At 40.9% G+C, this 20,549-nt stretch overlaps 2 protein-coding genes and 1 long non-coding RNA gene across 6 annotated transcripts; all 3 read right to left on the bottom strand.

Moving 5' to 3' along the window:
* Positions 1 to 883: 883 nt before the first annotated feature.
* tom1 (target of myb1 membrane trafficking protein) lies at positions 884 to 10,009 on the bottom strand. Of its 2 annotated transcripts, none has more exons than XM_011603625.2 (16): positions 9,842 to 10,009; positions 8,842 to 8,926; positions 8,661 to 8,739; positions 8,268 to 8,417; positions 6,679 to 6,810; positions 6,455 to 6,577; positions 6,199 to 6,315; positions 5,886 to 6,019; positions 5,511 to 5,553; positions 5,310 to 5,415; positions 5,192 to 5,234; positions 4,547 to 4,619; positions 4,308 to 4,373; positions 2,353 to 2,415; positions 2,226 to 2,262; positions 884 to 1,593 (listed from the first exon to the last, which is right to left on the bottom strand). In XM_011603625.2, exons 1-16 carry the CDS (start codon positions 9,891 to 9,893, stop codon positions 1,499 to 1,501), a joined length of 1,398 nt encoding a protein of 465 aa, XP_011601927.1. In that variant the 5' UTR covers positions 9,894 to 10,009; the 3' UTR covers positions 884 to 1,498. The 2 variants fall into 2 exon arrangements, with proteins under 2 accessions (XP_011601927.1, XP_011601928.1); XM_011603626.2 differs by having other exon boundaries at positions 5,886 to 6,016.
* Positions 10,010 to 13,464: 3,455 nt separating this feature from the next.
* LOC115249901 (uncharacterized) lies at positions 13,465 to 17,440 on the bottom strand. Its single transcript, XR_003888516.1, has 3 exons — positions 17,248 to 17,440; positions 13,919 to 14,303; positions 13,465 to 13,766 (listed from the first exon to the last, which is right to left on the bottom strand). It is a non-coding gene; the product is annotated as an uncharacterized lncRNA (long non-coding RNA).
* Positions 17,441 to 18,298: 858 nt separating this feature from the next.
* Positions 18,299 to 20,361, bottom strand: spc24 (SPC24 component of NDC80 kinetochore complex). 3 transcript variants are annotated; one of them, XM_003964351.3, is made up of 6 exons: positions 20,212 to 20,361; positions 19,702 to 19,878; positions 19,435 to 19,579; positions 19,050 to 19,154; positions 18,850 to 18,926; positions 18,299 to 18,737 (listed from the first exon to the last, which is right to left on the bottom strand). In XM_003964351.3, the coding sequence occupies exons 2-6, from the start codon at positions 19,865 to 19,867 to the stop codon at positions 18,631 to 18,633; spliced, it is 600 nt and encodes a 199-aa protein (XP_003964400.1). In that variant the 5' UTR covers positions 19,868 to 19,878; positions 20,212 to 20,361; the 3' UTR covers positions 18,299 to 18,630. The 3 variants fall into 3 exon arrangements, with proteins under 3 accessions (XP_003964400.1, XP_011601926.1, XP_011601925.1); XM_011603624.2 differs by having other exon boundaries at positions 20,196 to 20,284; XM_011603623.2 differs by lacking the exon at positions 20,212 to 20,361 and adding an exon at positions 20,133 to 20,155.
* Between the last annotated feature and the right edge of the window lie 188 nt (positions 20,362 to 20,549).

The raw sequence follows: 20,549 nt of genomic DNA, 5'->3' as shown, positions 1-20,549 counted from the left end.
TTTCAAAAAGAAGAAGAAAAACAGTCCAGTTGACACAAAAAACTACCTTGGAGAACTCTGACCTGGATGATTGAGAATCTACACAAACATAATATCTAATAATTTAGCAATAACCCAATAGCGATGTTTTTGTTAGAGGTGTTAATCTGTGAAGTAGCTCTGAGCATTAATTAAAAACTAGGCTGTAGCTGATAGTATACTGTATACTGTATGCGACGATTGAAATATTTTTTTAAAAGAATGCCTGTGTTGCTTTAATGCCGAATCTGTAAAATTTTAGTAAAGTTTCTAACTGCACAAAATTAACAAGCAGCTAAACTTCCTAATTTAATGCTCTTTCCTCCCTCCATAATATTGAACAGATATCACGGATGTATTAGAGAAATGTACTTCTTGACTGAATCAGCTGGCTTGTTTTAAAACTTGAACTAATTGTTGATTCTCGTTACACTAACAGTCATTCTGCAGCCCCCTTTGATCTCATTCCTTCCACCAGCCTTTCACTGTACATCTTATCATCTTTACAGCAAGATTTTCACAATAAGTAAAAAATGTCTTTGTGATGCTTACAAGTGTGATACTTGAAGCGAAAGCAACAAGATTTCTGTTTTCATATGTGAACCCAAGCTGGCCTCTCACCCAGGAGGATTATGGGTTGGGGCCGTGTTGCGCGCCCTTATGTTTTTGGTGTACTTTAGTATGTTTTCATTTTTGTGTTCATAAAAAGAGTTGGTTGAGAAAAACGACTTAGTTAACATTTGTAATATATATTTGTACTCTACATCGTCGGGAGCCTTGATTCACTGTCTCACATGGACTCGCAGGCAGGCTTGATCCCCTTGCTCTGAAGGGCGTTCACAAAGTCGAAAATAAGATGCCAGAATTGGGATATAAAATTTTAATCACAGAAGGGAACTCAATTATTTAAATATAGATGGTTACAAATTGTGATCGAGTAGTGAGCAAATCAGCAAGTGATGTTCCAAATCACCCACTCAATGAAAATTACTGCAAATTTCAATCAGAACGGGAATATCTAGCCTTCCAGTTAGTTTCATTTGGATACAGTCTGTCAGTAGTAATATTCTTCCCATTGAACCTCAAACACATAGCCATAGTTATATCTAAAAATATTTTACATAAATATGGACATACTGTAAAGCATGAAAACAAAATTGCATTAGCATACATCAGTTAACAGCATTTGCTACTTTTTGCTTTTGGTAACACACACACACACATATGGATATACATACATAAATTACATACATACATGCACACACCCTCGTACATACGTATGTCTGCCTTCCCTCAAAACAGTCTTAAATAAAACCTCCATCAACAAATAAGTTAAGTAAGTTAAATAAGTTAAGTTAAAATACAACTCCAGTTAATCACGACATACAGACATAATGGTTAAGTTTTTTTTTTCGAACCCTATTTTAAAGCCATCCATCTACTGATGTCCACTATTAATCTGGCAGGATGAATGTGTAGGTTAAGACTTGATGTGTTCATTGTCTTGTGAGGAGGAATTGAGTGATGGCAGGTGCTCAGCTGCTTTTGCTCTTTCTGCCAAAAATCTGTCAAACTCTGAAGAGATCAGAAGCAATATTAGAGGAGATAATACTTTTTATTGACATGACTAATGTGATACATTTGTAATAAAAGGCTGCATCCTTTTTTCAATAGTTTTCAGTCTTTAGTGCATCTGGTATCTATGTTTGTGGTAAGGTACAATGTATTTAAGTTTAAATTAAAATTACACAACTCCACGCAAACACAACTCAGCAGGCCTGTTTCCTTCCACTGTCCCCTCAACCTCTCCTGCTCTGGTGGCCTATTCCCTGGTATCATCCACCTTTTTACTCTGTGCTGGCAGACATAGTAAGAACTTACTAATGCTACCAATAATGCTAATGGTCTGGAAAAATGCAGACCTATCAGGATTATGCCAAAAAGAACGAGAGCTAGATAAAAACAGTCTTGCCTTGCTAATTTATTCGCCTTTCTGTTGCTGTTTTCTGTCCAATTAGCATAACAGCACGTGAAACTTAATCATAATCAGTGTTTTCTAGCTGTAAAGGTTTCACAGAAATGAAATTACACTGTGTTGTTTCTATTTTTATTTTAAAAGTGTTTCGTTCAAATCTCTTATCGCAGGGAAGAATGGAAGGTGCATTACAAGTGACCCTTAATCCGTGGATAAATGGATACACACTTACCTTCGGTTGTCACACCATCTGAATCCTCAAAGTCATACTGTGTTCAAAGAGAAAAACAATATTATGCATTTGTTAAATTTAAAATACAGCCAAGACCAAACCAAGAAGTAGCATTTTTTAGATTTACCTCATCTTCTAAAGCCAGCCATATCTCAAGATCATCCATTACACTGGAGTGACTGATAGGAATCTAGGAAAGAAAGCAGCACTATGGTAAACACTAAAATGTAAAAAATGAGGATATTGTTACCTTAGATTTAGCACTGTTTTTAAAAATATACACATATGTTAAAATACACCAATCAGGCTATCTTCATCATGGCACCTGGAAAGAAGTAGGTGTCAAATCAACATTTTGAGTGAGTTGTGATGTCCAGATGGATCAGCAAATATCCATTGAATGTGTGGGGAGTTCCTGGCCTGCAGTGATCAGTATCTATTAGAAGCGGAATGTGAGAAGCTAAGATTGCCCTGGGTGAGCGAGTGATGAATCCCATTATCTTTTATACCACGTGAATTTCCATGTCTTTACATCGCCTTCTTGGAAAACATGTAGCACCAAAATGCATTACTATGTCTTGCCCTTGCGAGCCAGCAGAATATTGAACGTGTGATGTTTGGCTGAGAAACCAGGTCCTGTCACTTATGTGGCATCTACCTTTACACTGCTGAGGTCATGGTGTTTGGTCCTGTACCTCTCAGGGATAGATTAGATCACATGATCACGCTAGATGGTATCTCATTAACATCTAGTCTCTCTGTGAGGAATCATGGAGTAACTTTTGACCAAAATCTGTCCTTCAACTCACACATTAAAACAGTCTCTAGAAGTGCCTTTTTTCACCTGAGGAACATCACAAAGATCAGGAAACTACTGACCCACCATGATGCTGAAAAGTTAGTCCAGCATTTGTTACTTCCAGGCTGGACTATTGTAATTCTTTATTATCAGGGTGTCCAAACAACTCTTTAAGAAGCCTCCAGCTGATCCAAAATGCTGCAGCCAGAGTTCTGACAGGTACTGACAAAAGAGATCACATAACTCCTGTAATGGCGTCTCTTCATTGGCTGCCCGTTAAATTTAGAATAATTTTTAAAACCGTTCTTTTGACCTACAAGGTCCTCAGAGGCCTAGCTCCATCCTAATTGGAGGAGCTAGTGACACCTTATCATCCCAATAGACCGCTCTGCTCTCAGAATGCTGGTCTACTTGTGGTCCCCAGAGTCTCTAGAGATAGAATGGGGGGCCGTGCATTTAGCTACCAGGCCCCCCTGCTATGGAACCAGCTCCCTGTCTAGGTACAGGAGGCTGACTCCATCTCTACTTTTAAAATTTAGACTTAAAACCTTCCTCTTTGAAAAAGCTTATTATCACTAATTCTGTAGTTCCAGTTACTATCATAGACAGACAAATTATCATACTTAGGGGGTCGTCTAATTATCAGGTTAACATCTTAGTTATGCTGTTATAGGCCAAGGCTGCCGGGGTCCAGAAACATGATCACCTGACAGGCCTCTGTCACCCGACTGGGTCATGGCTTCCTCTCCTCTTCTCTCCTCTCCTCTACCTGTCCTCCCCCTTTTCCTCTCTCTCTACCTAGCCCCCCCATCAGCAGGAGGGTCCCCCTACATGAGCCTGGTCCTGCTCAAGGTTTCTTCCTGTTGAAGGGGAGGTTTTCCTTGCCCTGGGATTCTGGAAAGTGCCTAGAAACAATTTTGTTTGTAACAGATGCTATATAAATAAAGATTGATTGCTGCAAACCATGTACACCCATTCACTCAGAATAATACGCACTGCGCACTTGGGTAGGTAGTCTTAATGTTATGCCTGACTGGTGTATATACACAATGCTTAGATAAATTACTTTACTTTACCTAACCTAATCCTAACTCTAACCCTAACTAAAAAATACATTTTGGGAGAAAAGAACATCAACAAGCTAACACTGCAATATTTATTTTCATCACCAAGAGAAACAAAAGCAAATAAAGCAAAATCAAAGGAAATTTAAAACCTAATAAAACCAAACTGTGTTACAACAAAAAAGAGACACTAAAAACCAGGAAACATTTTGCACCCACCATTCCTTTTTTCATCATCCAATCTAACTTTGGTGAGGAGCTGCAGGTGGAGGCTGGGCTGACATCCTTGAGAGGTAGTTTAAAGACACAAAAGCATCATACACATGTTCTTACCCAAGGATGCTAACAGAGCTAGTATTTTATTTGACTGAAGCCTATAAAAGCTCCAAAAAGAATTTAATTAAAAGATGCAATTAGTGAATCAATTGTGAAAAATGTTCTATTAGCAATGTTCCTACCACTCCTCTTGTATTTAGAAGTCTGCTGTCTCCAGACAGAGTCAGGCTGGCAACAGCCACTTCACTCTGTTCACTGAAAGACATTCATTATTTGAGCCAAAAACATTTGAACATTTTAAAAGAAATGAGAGGGAAACAAAAATAAACCTATTTACATTAGTTGCATGAGCTGCTCAGATAAATAAAATGTACCATTGTTTTCAGATATTTTGTGTTTACTATTGAAAAAAAAAACCTAGGCTAAAAAGCATCTAGTATCTAGCATATTTCTGACATTTAATATAAATGTTTTCGTTTATGCTATCCACGCACCAACCAGTGCAATGTTCTCAGTAAATATCCAGTTTGTGGCATGTGATCCTTGCAGCGTTTTTCACTTTGCAAAAAAGTGTTCTTGTACTGTCATTTATAAGTCTGGGTTTGGTCAGCATAAATCATGTACTATATGGATAAGCCTTTCATTCATTTCAAATTTATCAATACATTTTAACCAGCAATGAAATGAATTGCATCTGATCAGTAGCAGTACCAATTGATTGTTTTCAGGGACTTCAACTTTTGGAGAACAATTTAAAAGAGTTCCAAGCATGCGCTTCAAATTTAAGTCTTTCATGTCATAAAGCAATAGTTAAGTCTGGTTTGTACCTTGGCCGTTGAGTTGAGTCAAATGAACTTGATTCACTTGTAGCTGCATAAAGAGAAACAGATTAAAGTTTTTGTTGTTGGGCCTTGCATTGGGGGTAGGTGTGGTTGAATTACGTACCAAGTTTTGCCATCTTACTCGACAAATGATCAGTGATGGACTTGTATTTGAAGTTTTCATGATCAGCTGATTCGAGCCTCGGGGTATCGAAAGTACTTGCGTGGTTCTGAAAAACAAGGAACAATACGTGTATGATTAAATAATTAAAAGTAATGAGTAGCAAAAGGCAAATGATATAAGTGTGGGCAGCTTAAGGCTTACCTTCTTTGCTCTATCTGGATTCTTTGTTATCCGTTTCTCAAACCTGGCAACAGCAGATTAAATACATTTAATCATTAACAGGCAACATCTGTCATAATAGTATATTTTAATTTATTCAAGGTGTAGTATAATAAAAATAAAAAGAGAGGAATAGAAAAAGTGTAAGAAACATGTTAAAGTGTGAACAATTACAACATGATAAATCCATATTAGGGTTTTGGGGGTTTTTTTTTTTTAAGAAAAGGGGAAACAATAAGAATGAAGTTTTCATATTTCTTCCTCCCTAACTGAATGCATATTGACAAAAACACTAATCTAATAATACGGTTTCAATGTTGCCTCTATTATCATCCCAAACTAAAATTTCGAGAGCACCTGTGGAAACGAGTAAATGCAGTGTTCATCTCATCATTAGTTGTCAGCAACTCTTCAATCAGCTTCTCCTCACTGAGTCGAGGGACGATCTTCACTATCCTCTCCTGCATTTCCTTACATACTGTGTATAACTGCTAATGACACAATCAAACAAGCAATGTGTGGGTTTGGGGAGTTGAGTGGGTAGATGTAATGCAAAATACATAAAGTATCAGATCAGTTATGGGCAGAATGGAATGTCTGAATGGAATCATTTTCTCTCACATGACATAATATAGATCAATATTGCTTATGGCAGCCATTCTTTATGTACCTGCAGCAGTTCCATATCTGCTTGCTTTACAGTAACAGGATCCAGTTGACTCATCATATCTGACATCATAGTGAGGTTGCTCCGCACAACACCTAGCTCAGTTTTCAGCATTTTTACCTGAAATCAGATTTCTGGTTGATCATAGCTGTCAGTATAATGACAGTACCTTTATTGTGCTTGAAGTAGGTAAATGATGAGCACATTTAAGGTTAGAAATACAGCATTTTAGAAGTCATTTGAAAAGCCAACCAATCACCTGAATGGGAGTGAGGGCACTGGTTCCATCAAGGGCTAGTTTTAGGTCTGAGGTCTGGGGTGCGATGAGACTTGGTTTGGAAGACAGCAGTACAGCAGGCACACTAGTTCTAGCAGCCAAAGTCTAGTAAGCAGAGGGTAAGAAATGACCTGAGAGAACAGTAACCAAGCTGTGACAACCGGTACAAAATATTAGCAGTCAAATCAGTCAAGCTATGTTTATACCTTTTGTGTCAGTTGGCTTGGGTAACCATTTAGTTCTGTAATGGGAAACTCCAGCCCTTTCCGTCGGAGGTCTTCATATACTGACACCACCCCAGTCATCTCGGGTGAACTGCGGAATGCATCAGCCCATGCCTTGAAAAGAAATCCAAAAAGGGTCAACTTATGCAGTGTTCTGATAAGCTAGTCCCTTCTAGAGAAAATGGCATCCAGGTCATTATATTGGGTTTAGCAATGGTGTCATTTCAAGATAAAGTTAAATATTGTCCTTATGGAGCAAACTGTGTTGCAGCATAGCACCAGGCACAGAACGACAAAAAGACAACACCAGAACAACTACAAAGGCACGATGACAGGCAGAATATCAAATCTAAATTGTGTTGTCACATTGCAAAAATACAACCCTTCCAAAAAAATAAAATTAACCACTGAATAAAAGGAATAAAATAATGTCCAAAAGTATGAGAAGACCTCTTTATCCCTGAACTTAGGCAGGTGATGATGGAGAATGAATGAGGGTTTTTCTGTTGGTCTTAACCAAGGGGAATCTGAAAGGGGTATTAGAGGTGGGAATTGAAGGATTGGTGTGAGAAGAATGGAATTTGCCCTCTTTGCCATCTGAGTGCTATACAAAACAGACAGGTTATTCTGCTGTGAGGTCTATTTTTGTTAAGCTAAGGCTAAAAAGTCCTGTCAACAGTAATCGAGACAATTGTATCTGACAACAAATTTCACATCTTGGCCATCAGTGGAGCAGGAGCCTTCTGTTAGTCATTTTTGTTGACTTAAATGGGAATTGGAATGCTCCACAGTCCCAATCTTTGGATAGATTGTAAAGTTATTGCCAAGTGACACAAACACACCATCATGCTAGATTCAATACCCCTTCCAGAATATGCTGCAAGTGTGGGACTGTGGAGCATTCACATTCCCATTCAAGTCCACAAAAATGACTAACACAATGCTCCTGCAACTCATTGACAGCCAAGATGTGAAATCTGTTGTCAGATACAATTATCTCGATTACTGTTGACAGGACCTTTTAACCTTAGCTTAGCAAAAATAGACCTCGTGTTCAGAAAGTACCTGTCTGTTAGAAGGCAAAACGTCTTCAAGAAAAGCCCAAGTCCAGTTGATGCAGAGATCTAACTTTGGATAACTATGACCTGGATGAATGAGAATCTACACAGGCACTACAATCTACTTTTGATAATCAATTGATGCAAATGACTTTTCAGTATTTTAAGGGTGCTAGCAGTTCATGCAATGCTAACATATTATTATATAATATACAATATTACTAGACTTATTTGATTACTTTTTCATGAAATGGGTTACAAGTAGCACCAATTGTAATGAAAATGCACAAATGAAGACAAAAAGTGTGAAGGTTGGCATTATGGACAGCTTTTGGAGACTGCATCGTGTTACTTCATGCCATTGTTATGCAGCGTCACTGTAAATATCAGACTAGCAGAGATAAGAGATGCTTGACTTACAGGTATCCTCGAAAAATGTTTAATGTATTCATATTTCTATAGTTGCCAAAAATAAATTGATTTTGAAAGCCTCAATGTTACCATTTTCCTTACCTGTATAATACTGAGGACTCTGTCATGAACAACTAATGGAGGACTATTTCTTGGAATGATTGACCGCACCAAAACCGTTTCTACAAAATCCCTTGCCGTCACCAGTATGTGAAACTTGTAACCACAGTTCTTCACACAAGTTTCTAGCACCTGACATTGATGAGAAGACACAGCAAATTAGCAACAACATTTTCAAGGACATGATTCAATTTCTGTTTAATTTGCATTTAATGTTGAATTGATATTGGATGCAATTCTTGAATATTGATTCAATAATACTATTTGGGCCAAATAATTAGACATATCTAATTACTTTATTATCAAAGAAAATACATGGGCAATACACAGTGTTTAAGAGTTAAAACATGATTAGAAGTACAAAACAGTATTTACTGTAAGTGTCAGCATAACCTCCTTAAAATTCTTGTTCCCAACAATCCGTTTTTTTATAGCTCTTACTGCATCTTTGGGTCTGGAATGAGAGATATTTCAGCATTACATGACTTTATTTTTATTTGTTTCAAAGAATAAGTCTGCAGTATGTGATGGCAATGGATAAAATGTATGCACACACCCTTCTTCAGAACTATTGATCAAGTCGCAGATCTCCATATTAAGGGTCCAGTCTTCTGATACGAGGCTGGAACTGGTTGCACTCTCTGGGTGGGGCACACAAAGAAACAGTATTCAATTAATGTCAATGTCAGCACTACCTGCTTCACATGACACAAGTACGGTTTTGTACGCATATAGAGTTGAAAGATTTGTTGCTTTCCTTACACATTAAATGTGCAGAAGAGCCTCCAAAGACAGTTGTCTTTGGGTGAGAGGTGGGCTACACATTGGAAACATCGCCAACTCATCGCAGGGCCAACATATTAAGACAATTATTAACACACATTCACACCTAAGGTTAAGAGTCACCATTTCACCTATCCCCAAAATGCATGTCCTATAACTGCATGCCTCTGTGTGTTTCCGCTTTTGAGGTGCTAAATTAAGTTTCTATCTATCCATCCATCCATCCATCTATCCATCATGCAAATTCCACACAGAAGGGTGCCTGGCTTTTTTTGTGTTAAATCCATTTATGAGAGGCAAAATAACATTAAATATCCATGTAACAATGTATAGGGAAATGCGATAACTCAATTAGCAATCACTGAGCAAAATTATCGAATCAAATTGGACAAATTGGAAAAAATGGAACCTGCTTATGTTACTTTAAAAGGATACTGTGGTATACATGTACTATAGGTCAGGAAGACAAGGATGGAATCAGCCAATCAGCGTCGGCATTTAAAACACGCATTGCCATTGTACAGCTGAAACTCCAATCAAACTACAACCACTGGTTACTGTCACTATAAATACATCTAACAAAAAATAATTCCAAAAATAGAGCATCAGTAACATTATCTATGCTGAATAGCAATAATATATTTCTTATTTAAACTAAAACGAAGGCGCTGCACAACGGACTTCCGGTGGTTCATTCCTGCAACTGCTGAAATAAAGTCTTGGACTATTACAGAGGTTATAATGCTGTCGTTCACAAGTGCAATAAGACCTACCGATTCGCTGTCCCACCGGGGTTCCAAATGGGTTCCCTAAAAGAAATTCCATACTGAATTAACAGTGGAAATCCTGAAAAGAAGCAGTGCCCCAGGGAGGAGGAGCCCCAACGCGACGACAGGCCGCTTAATGCTCACACGACGCAGAAGCTCACCAGCTCAACGTCGTCACAATTTAAAGGTGAAGCAGACCATTTCCAGTCGGCGTATTCCTAATTTATTCAAGGGCTTCCGTTACGACATTTTACATAAACCTTATGTAAATATCATTGACACCGTATGCTTTATGTCATAAAGTATGCTTTATGTCATAAAGCATACGGTGTCCTTTCATTCGGAGTTAAGCAAAATTAAAAATATACTGTCGATTTTTTGGGTGGATTACTACAATCTCAATAATAGTAACTGAACTGTCTTATTAAAGCAATAAAATAATTTAAGTGAATTAATATATTGGACAGAAGATATGGGCAAATCTAGTAATCCCCAAATTAAGTCCATAAATAGTACTGATTCCATCCATCCATCCTCTACCACTCCGGGGTCGGGTCGCGGGGGCAGCAGCCTAAGAAGAGAAGCCCAGACTTCCCTCTCCCCAGCTACTTCTTCCAGCTCATCCGGAGGGATCCCCAGGCGTCCCCAGACCAGTCGAGAGACATAGTCTCTCCAACGTGTCCTGGGTCTTCCCGGGGGTCTCCTACTGGAGGGACATGCCCTGAACACCTCACCAGGGAGGCGTCCAGGGGGCATCCTAACTAGATGCCCAAGCCACCTCATCTGGCTCCTCTCAACGCGGAGGAGCAGCGGCTCTACTCCGAGCTCCTCCCGGATGGCAGAGCTTCTCACCCTATCTCTAAGGGAGAGCCCAGCCACCCTACGGAGAAGCTCATTTCGGCCGATTGTACCCGTGATCTTGTTCTTTCGGTCATTACCAAAAGCTCATGACCATAGGTGAGGGTAGGAACGAAGATCGACCGGTAAATCTCTTCACCACTACGGACCGGTGCAGAGTCTGCATTACTGCAGACGCCGCACCGATCCGCCTGTCGATCTCCTGCTCCATTCTTCCCTCACTTGTGAACAAGACCCCGAGGTACTTGAACTCCTCCACTTGGGGCAGGATCTCCTCCTTGACCCGGAGAAGGCACTCCACCTTTTTCCGGTTGAGAACCATGGCCTCGGATTTGGAGGTGCTGATTTTCATCCCAGCCGCTTCACATGCGGCGGCGAACCAATCCAGTGATAGTTGGAGGTCACGGGCCGATGACGCCAACAGGACCACATCATCTGCAAAAAGCAGAGACCCGATCCTGAGGTCACCAAACCGGACCCCCTCAACACCATGACTGCACCTAGAAATTCTATCCATAAAAATTATAAACAGAATCGGTGACAAAGGGCAGCCCTGGCGGAGACCAACCCTCACCGGAAACGAGTTCGACTTACTGCCAGCAATTCGGACCAAACTCTGACACCGATCGTACAGGGTGCGGGCGGCCCGTATCAGCGGGCCTGACACCCCATACCATCGGAGGACCCCCCCCCGAGGGACACGGTCGAATGCCTTCTCCAAGTCCACAAAACACATGTGGACTGGTTGGGCAAACTCCCATGCACCCCGGTCTGCCAATCCAGCGGCACTGCCCCCGATGTCCACGCGATGTTGCAGAGTCGAGTCAACCACGACAGCCCTACAACATCCAGAGCCTTAAAGAACTCTGGGCGGATCTCATCCACTCCCAGGGCCTTGCCACCGAGGAGTTTTTTGATTACCTCGACAACTACAGCCCCAGAGATATGAGAGCCTATCCCCAGGTCCCCAGGCCCCACTTCCTCACTGGAAGGCGTGTTGGTGGGATTGAGGAGGTCTTCGAAGTATTCCTTCCACCGATCCACAACATCCCGAGTTGAGGTCAGCAGCACACCATCACCACTATACACAGTGTTGACAGTGCACTGCTTCCCCTTCCTCAGAGGCCTGATGGTGGTCCAGAACCTTTTCGAGGCCGTCCGAAAGTCGTTCTCCATGGCCTCACCGAACTCTTCCCATGCCCGGGTCTTTGCCTCGGCAACAGCCGCAGCTGCACTCCGCTTGGCCTGCCGGTACCTATCTGCTGTCTCAGAAGTCCCACAGGCCAGTAAGGCCCGATACGACTCCTTCTTTAGCTTGACGGCATCCCTCACCACTGGTGTCCACCAGCGGGTTCGGGCATTGGCGCCACGACAGGCACCAACCACCTTGCGGCCACAGCACCGGTCAGCCGCCTCAACAATGGAGGCACAGAAAAAGGTCCACTCGGACTCAATGTCCCGCGCCTCCCCCGGGGCATGGTCAAAGCTCTCCTGGAGGTGTGAGTTGAAGCTCCTTCTGACAGGAGACTCTGCCAGGCGTTCCCAGCAGACCCTCACAACACGTTTAGGCCTGCCGGGTCTGTCCGGCATCCTTCCCCACCATCGGAGCCAACTCACCACCAGGTGGTGATCAGTTGACAGCTCTGCCCCTCTCTTCACCAGAGTGTCCAGAACATGCGGCCGCAAATCCGATGACACAACCACAAAGTCGATCATCGATCTGCGGCCTAAGGTGTCCTGGTGCCAAGTGCACATGTGGATGCCTTTATGCCTGAACAAGGTGTTTGTTATGGACAATCTGAGACGAGCCCAGAAGTCCAATAACAAAACACAGATCAGGGGGGCCGTTCATCCCAATCACACCTCTCCAGGTCTCACTGTTGCTGCCAAAGTGAGCATTGAAGTCACCCAGGAGGATGAGGGAACCCCCAGAAGGAGCACTCTCCAGCACTCCCTCTAAGGACTCCAAAAAGGGTGGATACGCTGAACTGCTGTTTGGACCATAGGCACAAACAACAGTCAGGATCCGTCCCCCCACCCGAAGGCGAAGGGAGGCTACCCTCTCATCCACTGGGGTAAACTCCAATATACAGGCACTGAGCTGGGGAGCAACAAGAATTGCCACCTCTGCCCGTCGCCTCTCACCATCAGCAACTCCAGAGTGGTAGAGAGTCCAACCCCTCTCGAGAAGACTGGTTCCAGAGCCCTTGCTGTGCGTAGAGGTGAGGCCAACTATATCTAGTCGGAACTTCTTAACCTCGTGCACCAACTCAGGCTCCTTTCCCACCAGAGAGGTGACATTCAATGTCCCTAGAGCCAGTTTATGCAGCCGGGGATCAGACCGCCAAGGTCCCTGCCTTCGGCCACTACCCAAAACACAATGCACCCGACCCCCTTGGCCCCTCCTGCAGGTGGTGAGCCCACGAGAAATAGTACTGATTATTTTTGTTAAATATATTCCATTTAATATTAGTGAGGTGTTGACAGGATTTTTGAGCCTTCTCTTCAAAATCCTCAATGTCAGGGAGGAGACAGAAAGGCCTTTCCGCTCGGAAGGCGGAACAGAGTAGCAGAAGATTGTTCTTTTCAAAAGGTCACCCAGCATTTTATTGAAGATCAAAAGGAGTCAGGATCACAGCAGCCAATGAGTCAAAAAAATTAAGAAAGATGCACAGAGCCTAGAGGCGAATAAAAACCCAAAAGTCAGTCGACTGGAACACAAGTCCCCACTGTCCCCAGTCTCTGAGATACCTGAACACTCACCAGGCCACTGTATGGAAACCTGCATGCAAGTATCTGTGCATCCCAGCATCATCTGTTTCCTGTGAAAGGATATTTTCCAAAGCTGGGGAGCTGGTCAGCCAGAAGAGGAGCAGACTGAAGCCTGCAACAGTAGAAAAAATTATGTCTGTGTAGATTCTCAATCATCCAGGTCATTGTATCCAAGGTAGTTTTCTATGTCAACTGGACTGGGTTTCTTCTCTTGAAGATGTTTAGCCTCTATCCAGAAGCCTTCTTCAAAAAAGAAGTCTTCTAGTTTCGCCTTCTATCCAGAATGTTAAGCTCGAGAGGACTGGCGGTCAAGTGTGGCGGAACCCCAAAGAAGGCAGACAGACACGGGAATTAAAAGTAAACTCGGTTTAATGAAGCAAAAAAAACCAGGAGGGAAGAAACTAAATGAGAGAGGCCGAGACAAACTATAGGTGCGTGATGCGGCAGACGAACCAAGTTCGAGATCCAGGGGCGAGAGTCCGTGGGGGAGTCCAAGTGTCCAGAGGCCAGGAGAAATCCGTTCAGGTTGATCTGACTCAAAGGTAAGGGTGCTTGTCCCATCGCTTGACAGATTGAGTGGCCCCTGCGAGCCAATAGACTCTCCCACATCACAGGGTACAATCCTATGTAAAGCTTGAGAATCTGCTCCACCAATAATACCCAGAACCACATCAGTAAACTCACCACGTTTGGCAGGTTTATTGCCTGTTGGAGTCGTTTTGGCCTCTGAGTGGTCTTTAGTAGCTTTTTGTTTGAGATTTTTCCATCTCAATTTGACCTGATCCACAGATCTGCGTTGGCCTCCACCGGTGGCATTAACCAGTTCTGTTATCTTCTGCTGAAATTGCCAAAGAGCACATGATAATTTTCACACACACCTTCAAGCAGTGCATTTGTTTCAGTCGCAGAGAAGTGACCTCCTTTGGTCTTGCCCTCCATGTTGTCTGATTGTAAGTCACACCCAGGCTGGCTCTTTATACTACCATGAGGGATCGTTAAAATCAGGTGTGGTGGGACATGGGATTGGCTAAAAAGGGGTAAGTAGCAAATAGATTGAGCAAAATGACAGCACTAGTGCATGTGATGCAACAACGTCAGAGGCAATACAAGCCTCGGCAATATACTGAACGACCAAATTTACTTCTGCAGTACTCTGATGAAGAACTTTATTCAAGATATCATTTCAGAACACAGGATGTTATTTATTTATGTGATGTTCTTCGCCCTCGTCAAAGACCAACAGTGAGGAGCCATGCCTTGACTGTGGAGGAACAGGTGTTGATTGCTCTTCGTTTTTTTGCAAGTGGATCGAAGTTATTGCAGATAGCATTGAAGTCACAAAATCAACAGTGGGATGTGTGGTGCATTCTGTGGCAAGAGCTCTTTCAAGTTTATTAAATGAGTATATGAAATTTCCTGAAAATGAAGAAGAAATTTCACAAAACAAAAAACAGTTCTTTTCCATAGCAGGAATGCCGAACACTATTGGTGTGATAGACTGCACACATATACACATTCAAGCTCCTCATGAAAGAGAGTGGGAATTTGTAAACAGGAAGGAGCGCCATAGTATAAATGTGCAGTTGATTGGGAATGCTGACCTCCAGATAATAAATTGTGTTGTACGATGGCCGGGGTCTGTACACGATTCTCGGATTTTAAGAGAATGCCACATATACCACCGGTTTCAACAAAACACTCCAGATGGAATCCTCCTTGGTGACAGTGGTTATCCTCTTCTTTGTTGGCTGATGACACCTTTTGCAACAGTCACAAGCAACTCACAACAAAATTTCAACTATGCTCATACATCTACAAGGGGGACAATTGAGCGCATCAATGGTATACTTAAACGGAGATTTGCCTGCCCTAATTATCTCCGTGTGGAGCCCAAAGAAGCATGCAATATTATTTGTGCATGTATTGTGTTGCACAATATAGCACAAAAAAGAAGAGTGCCCATGGAGGAGGACGACATTCCACTTCCAGAAGGTCTGATAGAGGCACCACAACCACATCAAACTGACGAACCAGCTGGGAGAGCAGTCAGAAGTGCCATGGTTAATTTGTATTTTTCATAAAGAATGGGACAGTTTCAACATAATACAGTTTGATTTCACTTTGGAAAAAGACATGAGTAAAAAGTCATGATACGTATATTGTTTTTGAAATTTTGATTTTGTTTGATTTTGTTTTTTTAATAAAATATTCAGGATTGATTTGTTGAAAATTATATTGATTTATTGTAACATGAGTTACTATTTTAAAGTTATAACATTGACATCTAAGTAGATAGTGGTAAAATCTTTAAATAAAATGTGACTTTTAGTTTGACACATGGCGCTTTATTTTGTTTTTAAACACATCAATTCCTGTTTCCTGGCAATGATCCAGTGGGAGGGACAGATTTGGAAATCCCTATCCAGGTGGATCAGGATAATTTTGATCCTATCCTGCAAGGTTTTGAAAAACTGGGATAGATTATTATGATCCACAGACCAGGATAGGGGGATTTACAAATCCGGATCATTTTGATCTGGATTTGGAGTTTTGAAATACTGGGCCCTGATGTCATAAGCCTCCTCTGTTCAGTGATGGCATTTTGATTTTGACAAAGCTGGTATCAGTTCTTTTCAAACCATCTTTCTTCTCTGGCCATAAAATAAAGGTTGCTGTCTTGAAAGGAGTGTCCATTGTCCCCAGTCATGTTTAGTCACATACACAGTCACGTATATACACACACACACACACACACACACACACACACACACACACACACACATATATGAATACACTCTAGATAGATTGTATGTTAGCTTTATTCTAATGTCTTCTAAACACCTGTTGTCTGTTTCATATTGCACAAGAATTGCACACTGTTAAGAACTCCAAATTCCTTCATACTTAACTGTTTAATGTCACAAATTTGGTTTTAATTAAATTAATTGAGTGCTAAAGTGACAACCTAGTGTATTTTATTAGTGTATTTTAATAAATTAATAATCTCTTTCCCCTTCTCAGAAGGGTGATACCCTGAAGTGATCTATTAAACTTAGATCCAATTAATAATAATTATCTTTGATAAGTATTATTTATGATAGTCAAATTCAAATTTAATAGCCATTCAGGCACCAAAAATGGCACCTGCTTATAGGCCTGGCACAACAGTACAACTGTACATTTTTCAATTCACAGGATAAAAAATGTTGCACTGTGTCTGGACGTTTTGTCCTGTTGGTTGTTATACCGGTCTCTGTAACTCCGTGGCCAGGTTTGAAATGAACAGGGATCATGTGTTTGTTTTTGTCACAAAGCAGACATGATATACATTACAAAATATGAGAATCTACACAGACATTACAAAATACATATGCATACACATGCATGCATCTATGCACACATTCATACAAAAAATTAAGACCATGAAGCTGCACCCAAGAAAAAGGGGGGAAAAGGGAAAAAGGAAAATACATAATTTCAGTGGAACCTCCACAACCACTTCTGTACTAACCTTTCTCCCCTCAAAAGCCATTAGACTATGATCTATGCTAAACACAACCAAACCACCCTTCACTACATTAAAAAGTGATGTCTAAATAAGAAAGGCGGAACAGCTACTTTGCTACTAAATTGAGGAGGCAATAGAATAGGCAAAAAAGCAAAGAGGCAAGGCAGAGTAAACCACAGTTTAACAAAGGGCAAACTTTAAAAAGAAACAAATTTAACTGCTAGTTTCAAGAACAGTAGCAGACAAATAGCACCAAAATAGCAGCACATTTTACCTGGGTAGTTTGTTGTAGCCTGCATGCATCAATTTACCATTGAGTGGTAGCTGGACACCAGACTGGAGAGTGACCACTAAAAATCTGTGAGAAAGAGGGTGCCTAACCAAAAAGCTGAGGTAGAAATACAGGCCCTCCATAGTTGCTACAAATCAGCTCCATTAGGTGTTGTTAAGGGTCGTGCCGCACACCTGCCGGGAACACCATGCCAACCAGAAAACAGGCTGGGGACGCAGCAGAAAAATGCAACAGACATGCGTATATCTATTAACCATCTGATTACACCTGATACAGAAGTGCAAGGTGCTTCCCAGAACAGACTGTTTCCTGGATATTGCAATAGTAAAGTGAAGACGATATGTCTGTCATCCCTGGAGTGCAGCACCACTAAGCCTGAAGTAGCCTGTCACAGACTGGAGAGATGAGAAACTACAGAGACTGGCACTGGCCTGTATCCAGGCTTTAACCATATTATCATTATACAAATGTGTACATTTGAGTAAACTTGGTTTGAGAGCTTGATATGTGATGATTTGGAAAAGCTTCTGAATTTCCATTGTTCATCTAGATACACAAATGCATATCACTGCAGGAGAGTAGTAGAATTCTTTTAAATTTCTATTGAGTGTTGGAGATTATATGGATACTGTGACAAAATAGACCATGTCATATTTACTGTAAGAGCTTCTGTGTTAGCATTTACATTGTTACAAAACAAACTTATATAATTTATATTTCATAATTAATGAACAGCACAACTTCAAAATGTCTGTTTGCTTTCTACAGATTTCTTAGAAATAAAAAATTATCATTATAAGCCTCATTTTGACTCGACAAATTAAGCACAATCAGGAAAATCCCAGTGATAAATGTTATACTGCTGAGATGCCAGGTGAAATATGAAGAGATTGAAATTGTTTTTGAGGTGTGAAAGTTAAATGTGAAAAGGGTAATTATACTGTACTCTAAATTGTCGCAAAAGTTGAGCAATATTTTGCCCAGGAATGTGAGAAAGGAAAATACTGAAAGAAAATGAAACTGACAGACTGAATAAGAAAAACTCCATTTTATTGCATTGTACAAATTACAGCTATCTCATGTCAGATATTGCAATCTTAGTCCAAGATTTAAAAAAAAAAAAAGAGGCGGAAACTTGTGTGTAATGATTACACTTTACATTGCAATGTCATGAGGTCACCTGACATTTTAATGTTATTTTTAAATTTACAAGCATGCTCATGTTATGTGTTGAAAATGAATTTAATTTTCCATTTCTGCCCACCTCAAGGCAAAACAATCTACAAATGTTGTTTAATAGCTTTATATATATTTTTTGACAGTACAAATGGACTACAATGGGGGGAAAAAAACAACAACAGACAACTACCATTTAGTACTGATGAAGTCCCACAGTTCGTCACTTATTTCACTCTCATCTTGCAAGGATGAGTCAATGTTGATTGGAGTTGCCAGATCTTCCCCGTAATGCACTGTAACAGTAAAAAGAAAAAGAAAAAAAATCTGCTGTTTGACAAGCATAGCAAATAATAGACCCAGCTAATACTATTACAATATAGACATATTATACACTAAAAGACGCACCTCCTTTCAGGATGTTCGGTTGTGTGTCATATTCCCACTTGATCTTAGTTATCAGGTAGAACAACTGTGCCACGTAACTAGAAGAGATTGGAAAACAAAGTGAGGAATTGCTTGAGGGGGACCTTCCTGCTGAGGACCAGCTGGCTATACCCCCCACCCTCTCTTGCTGTTTGTATATACTGTAGTGAAATCCAACTCACACTGCTGAAGGGATGACTTCAGTTGTGTCTTCATCCACCTCACTCTGAAGAGTCTGAATCTCATGTTCAGCATTTCTCAGATTTTCCAGCTCTCCCTGCAGAAACCTGAAAGACTGTTAAGGAGGCTAATAGACACAAGGACAGAATACCTTATGCTGTTTCTACAAGAATGGTGCAGAGAGCACCAAAATAAGCCCCAAAACATAGCGACACCAAGAAAAAGAATTACTTCCAATAATTTGTGCTAAATGCAATTATAGCGTGAATGCATCAGTATTTGCCCTGCTTGGTCACAGTGCCCTCTGCTCTATACTGTGCCCTAACATGCAATTTTGCATGTTTGGTATGAAACAGCTTTATCCAAGCACAGACCGCCAAAGGATACTGTAACTCAGACTTGGTCATCTGGTTCTTGGCAGTGTATTGCTCGAGTTGTTTTTCCACCTTATCACAATCCAGTGCTTTTTGCATTTTATGCTTCTCTAGATCCAAAAACTTCTGGCATGCATTCTCCTCACTCAAGGCAAAATCTGAGGGATGGTAAATGAATATGAAACATAGCAAATTCTCCTAGTAAAGAAAGATACATATACAAATTGAATAATCATATACTGTACTAATGATATGGATGTAACAGAATCTAAAAATGTACCTTTTAAAATCTGTGTGACAATTTTTTTAGTCTCTATGTGTCTTTCAGAAAGTGCCTGATGTTCTTTCTTGACTTGTTTAAGTTTTTCAGGTTGACTGCTGTTAATAAAGGCCACCAGGGCTTCTCCCGTCTCTTCCAGGTCCTGAAATTTGTGACCCTGAGCCATTATTTATAAACCTGCAACACAGAAAACATATGTACAGTATTGTAAAGTATCCTCGGAAATTAGTCAATGATTTCTATTTTAAGATATATAAGCTGGAGAAAATGTACGTGTATATACAGCGACAGTTCCAACTTTCTATTAGTGGCCGCTACCAAGAGGACTATTAAACGGCTTTCACGATGCAGTTTCACCACTGTTACAGTTACGATTCTCTAGCATCAACCTATCTAGAACTTTCAGAGCTGTAGTTTTGTTAGGAGCTCACCAATGATACGTTAAATGTGGAAAACACTTAACGTTACTAAAGTGAAAACAAAGACAAACCCACAAAAGGTGCAGCATACCTTCTGGCTCTATACTGCAGCTCAAATTATTTTACGCGCCTCTTCTCCCTTTTCTTTGGTTTTTGGTCCAGAGTATCTACCGCCCCCTAGAGACTCGGAGGGGACACGAGGCCCGTCCCTACACAACAGTCGTGCGGGAATACCTAAATTACGTCCTTCAATTTTCTTTCTTACATTTACATTTCTACCGCCCCCTAGAGGCTCGGAGGGGACACGAGGTCTGTCGCTCCTCAACAGCCGTGCGGGAATACCTAAATTACGTCCTTCAATTTTCTACTTTCTTACATTTATGTGTTATTTTGTTAATTCTAGAAAAATAACATCAATTTATTTTTCAG

This window comes from Takifugu rubripes, chromosome 5, assembly GCF_901000725.2.
Source record: "Takifugu rubripes chromosome 5, fTakRub1.2, whole genome shotgun sequence".
NCBI classification, from domain to species: Eukaryota; Metazoa; Chordata; class Actinopteri; order Tetraodontiformes; family Tetraodontidae; genus Takifugu; species Takifugu rubripes.
The sequence above is the reverse complement of the archived record's forward strand: the minus strand, read 5'-3'. Positions and strand labels throughout refer to the sequence as shown.

Coding starts and splice junctions, on each gene's coding strand:
- tom1 (XM_011603625.2), bottom strand. CDS start 9,893: ATGGAATTTCTTTTAGGGAACCCATTTGGAACCCCGGTGGGACAGCGA. Junction 8,927..9,841: donor CCCGGTGGGACAGCGAATCG/GTAGGTCTTATT, acceptor TGCCCCACCCAG/AGAGTGCAACCAGTTCCAGC. Junction 5,554..5,885: donor GCATTTACTCGTTTCCACAG/GTGCTCTCGAAA, acceptor TGCTGTTGCCAG/GTTTGAGAAACGGATAACAA.
- spc24 (XM_003964351.3), bottom strand. CDS start 19,867: ATGGCTCAGGGTCACAAATTTCAGGACCTGGAAGAGACGGGAGAAGCC. Junction 19,155..19,434: donor ATGACCAAGTCTGAGTTACA/GTATCCTTTGGC, acceptor ACAGTCTTTCAG/GTTTCTGCAGGGAGAGCTGG. Junction 18,927..19,049: donor GAAGTCATCCCTTCAGCAGT/GTGAGTTGGATT, acceptor AATCTCTTCTAG/TTACGTGGCACAGTTGTTCT.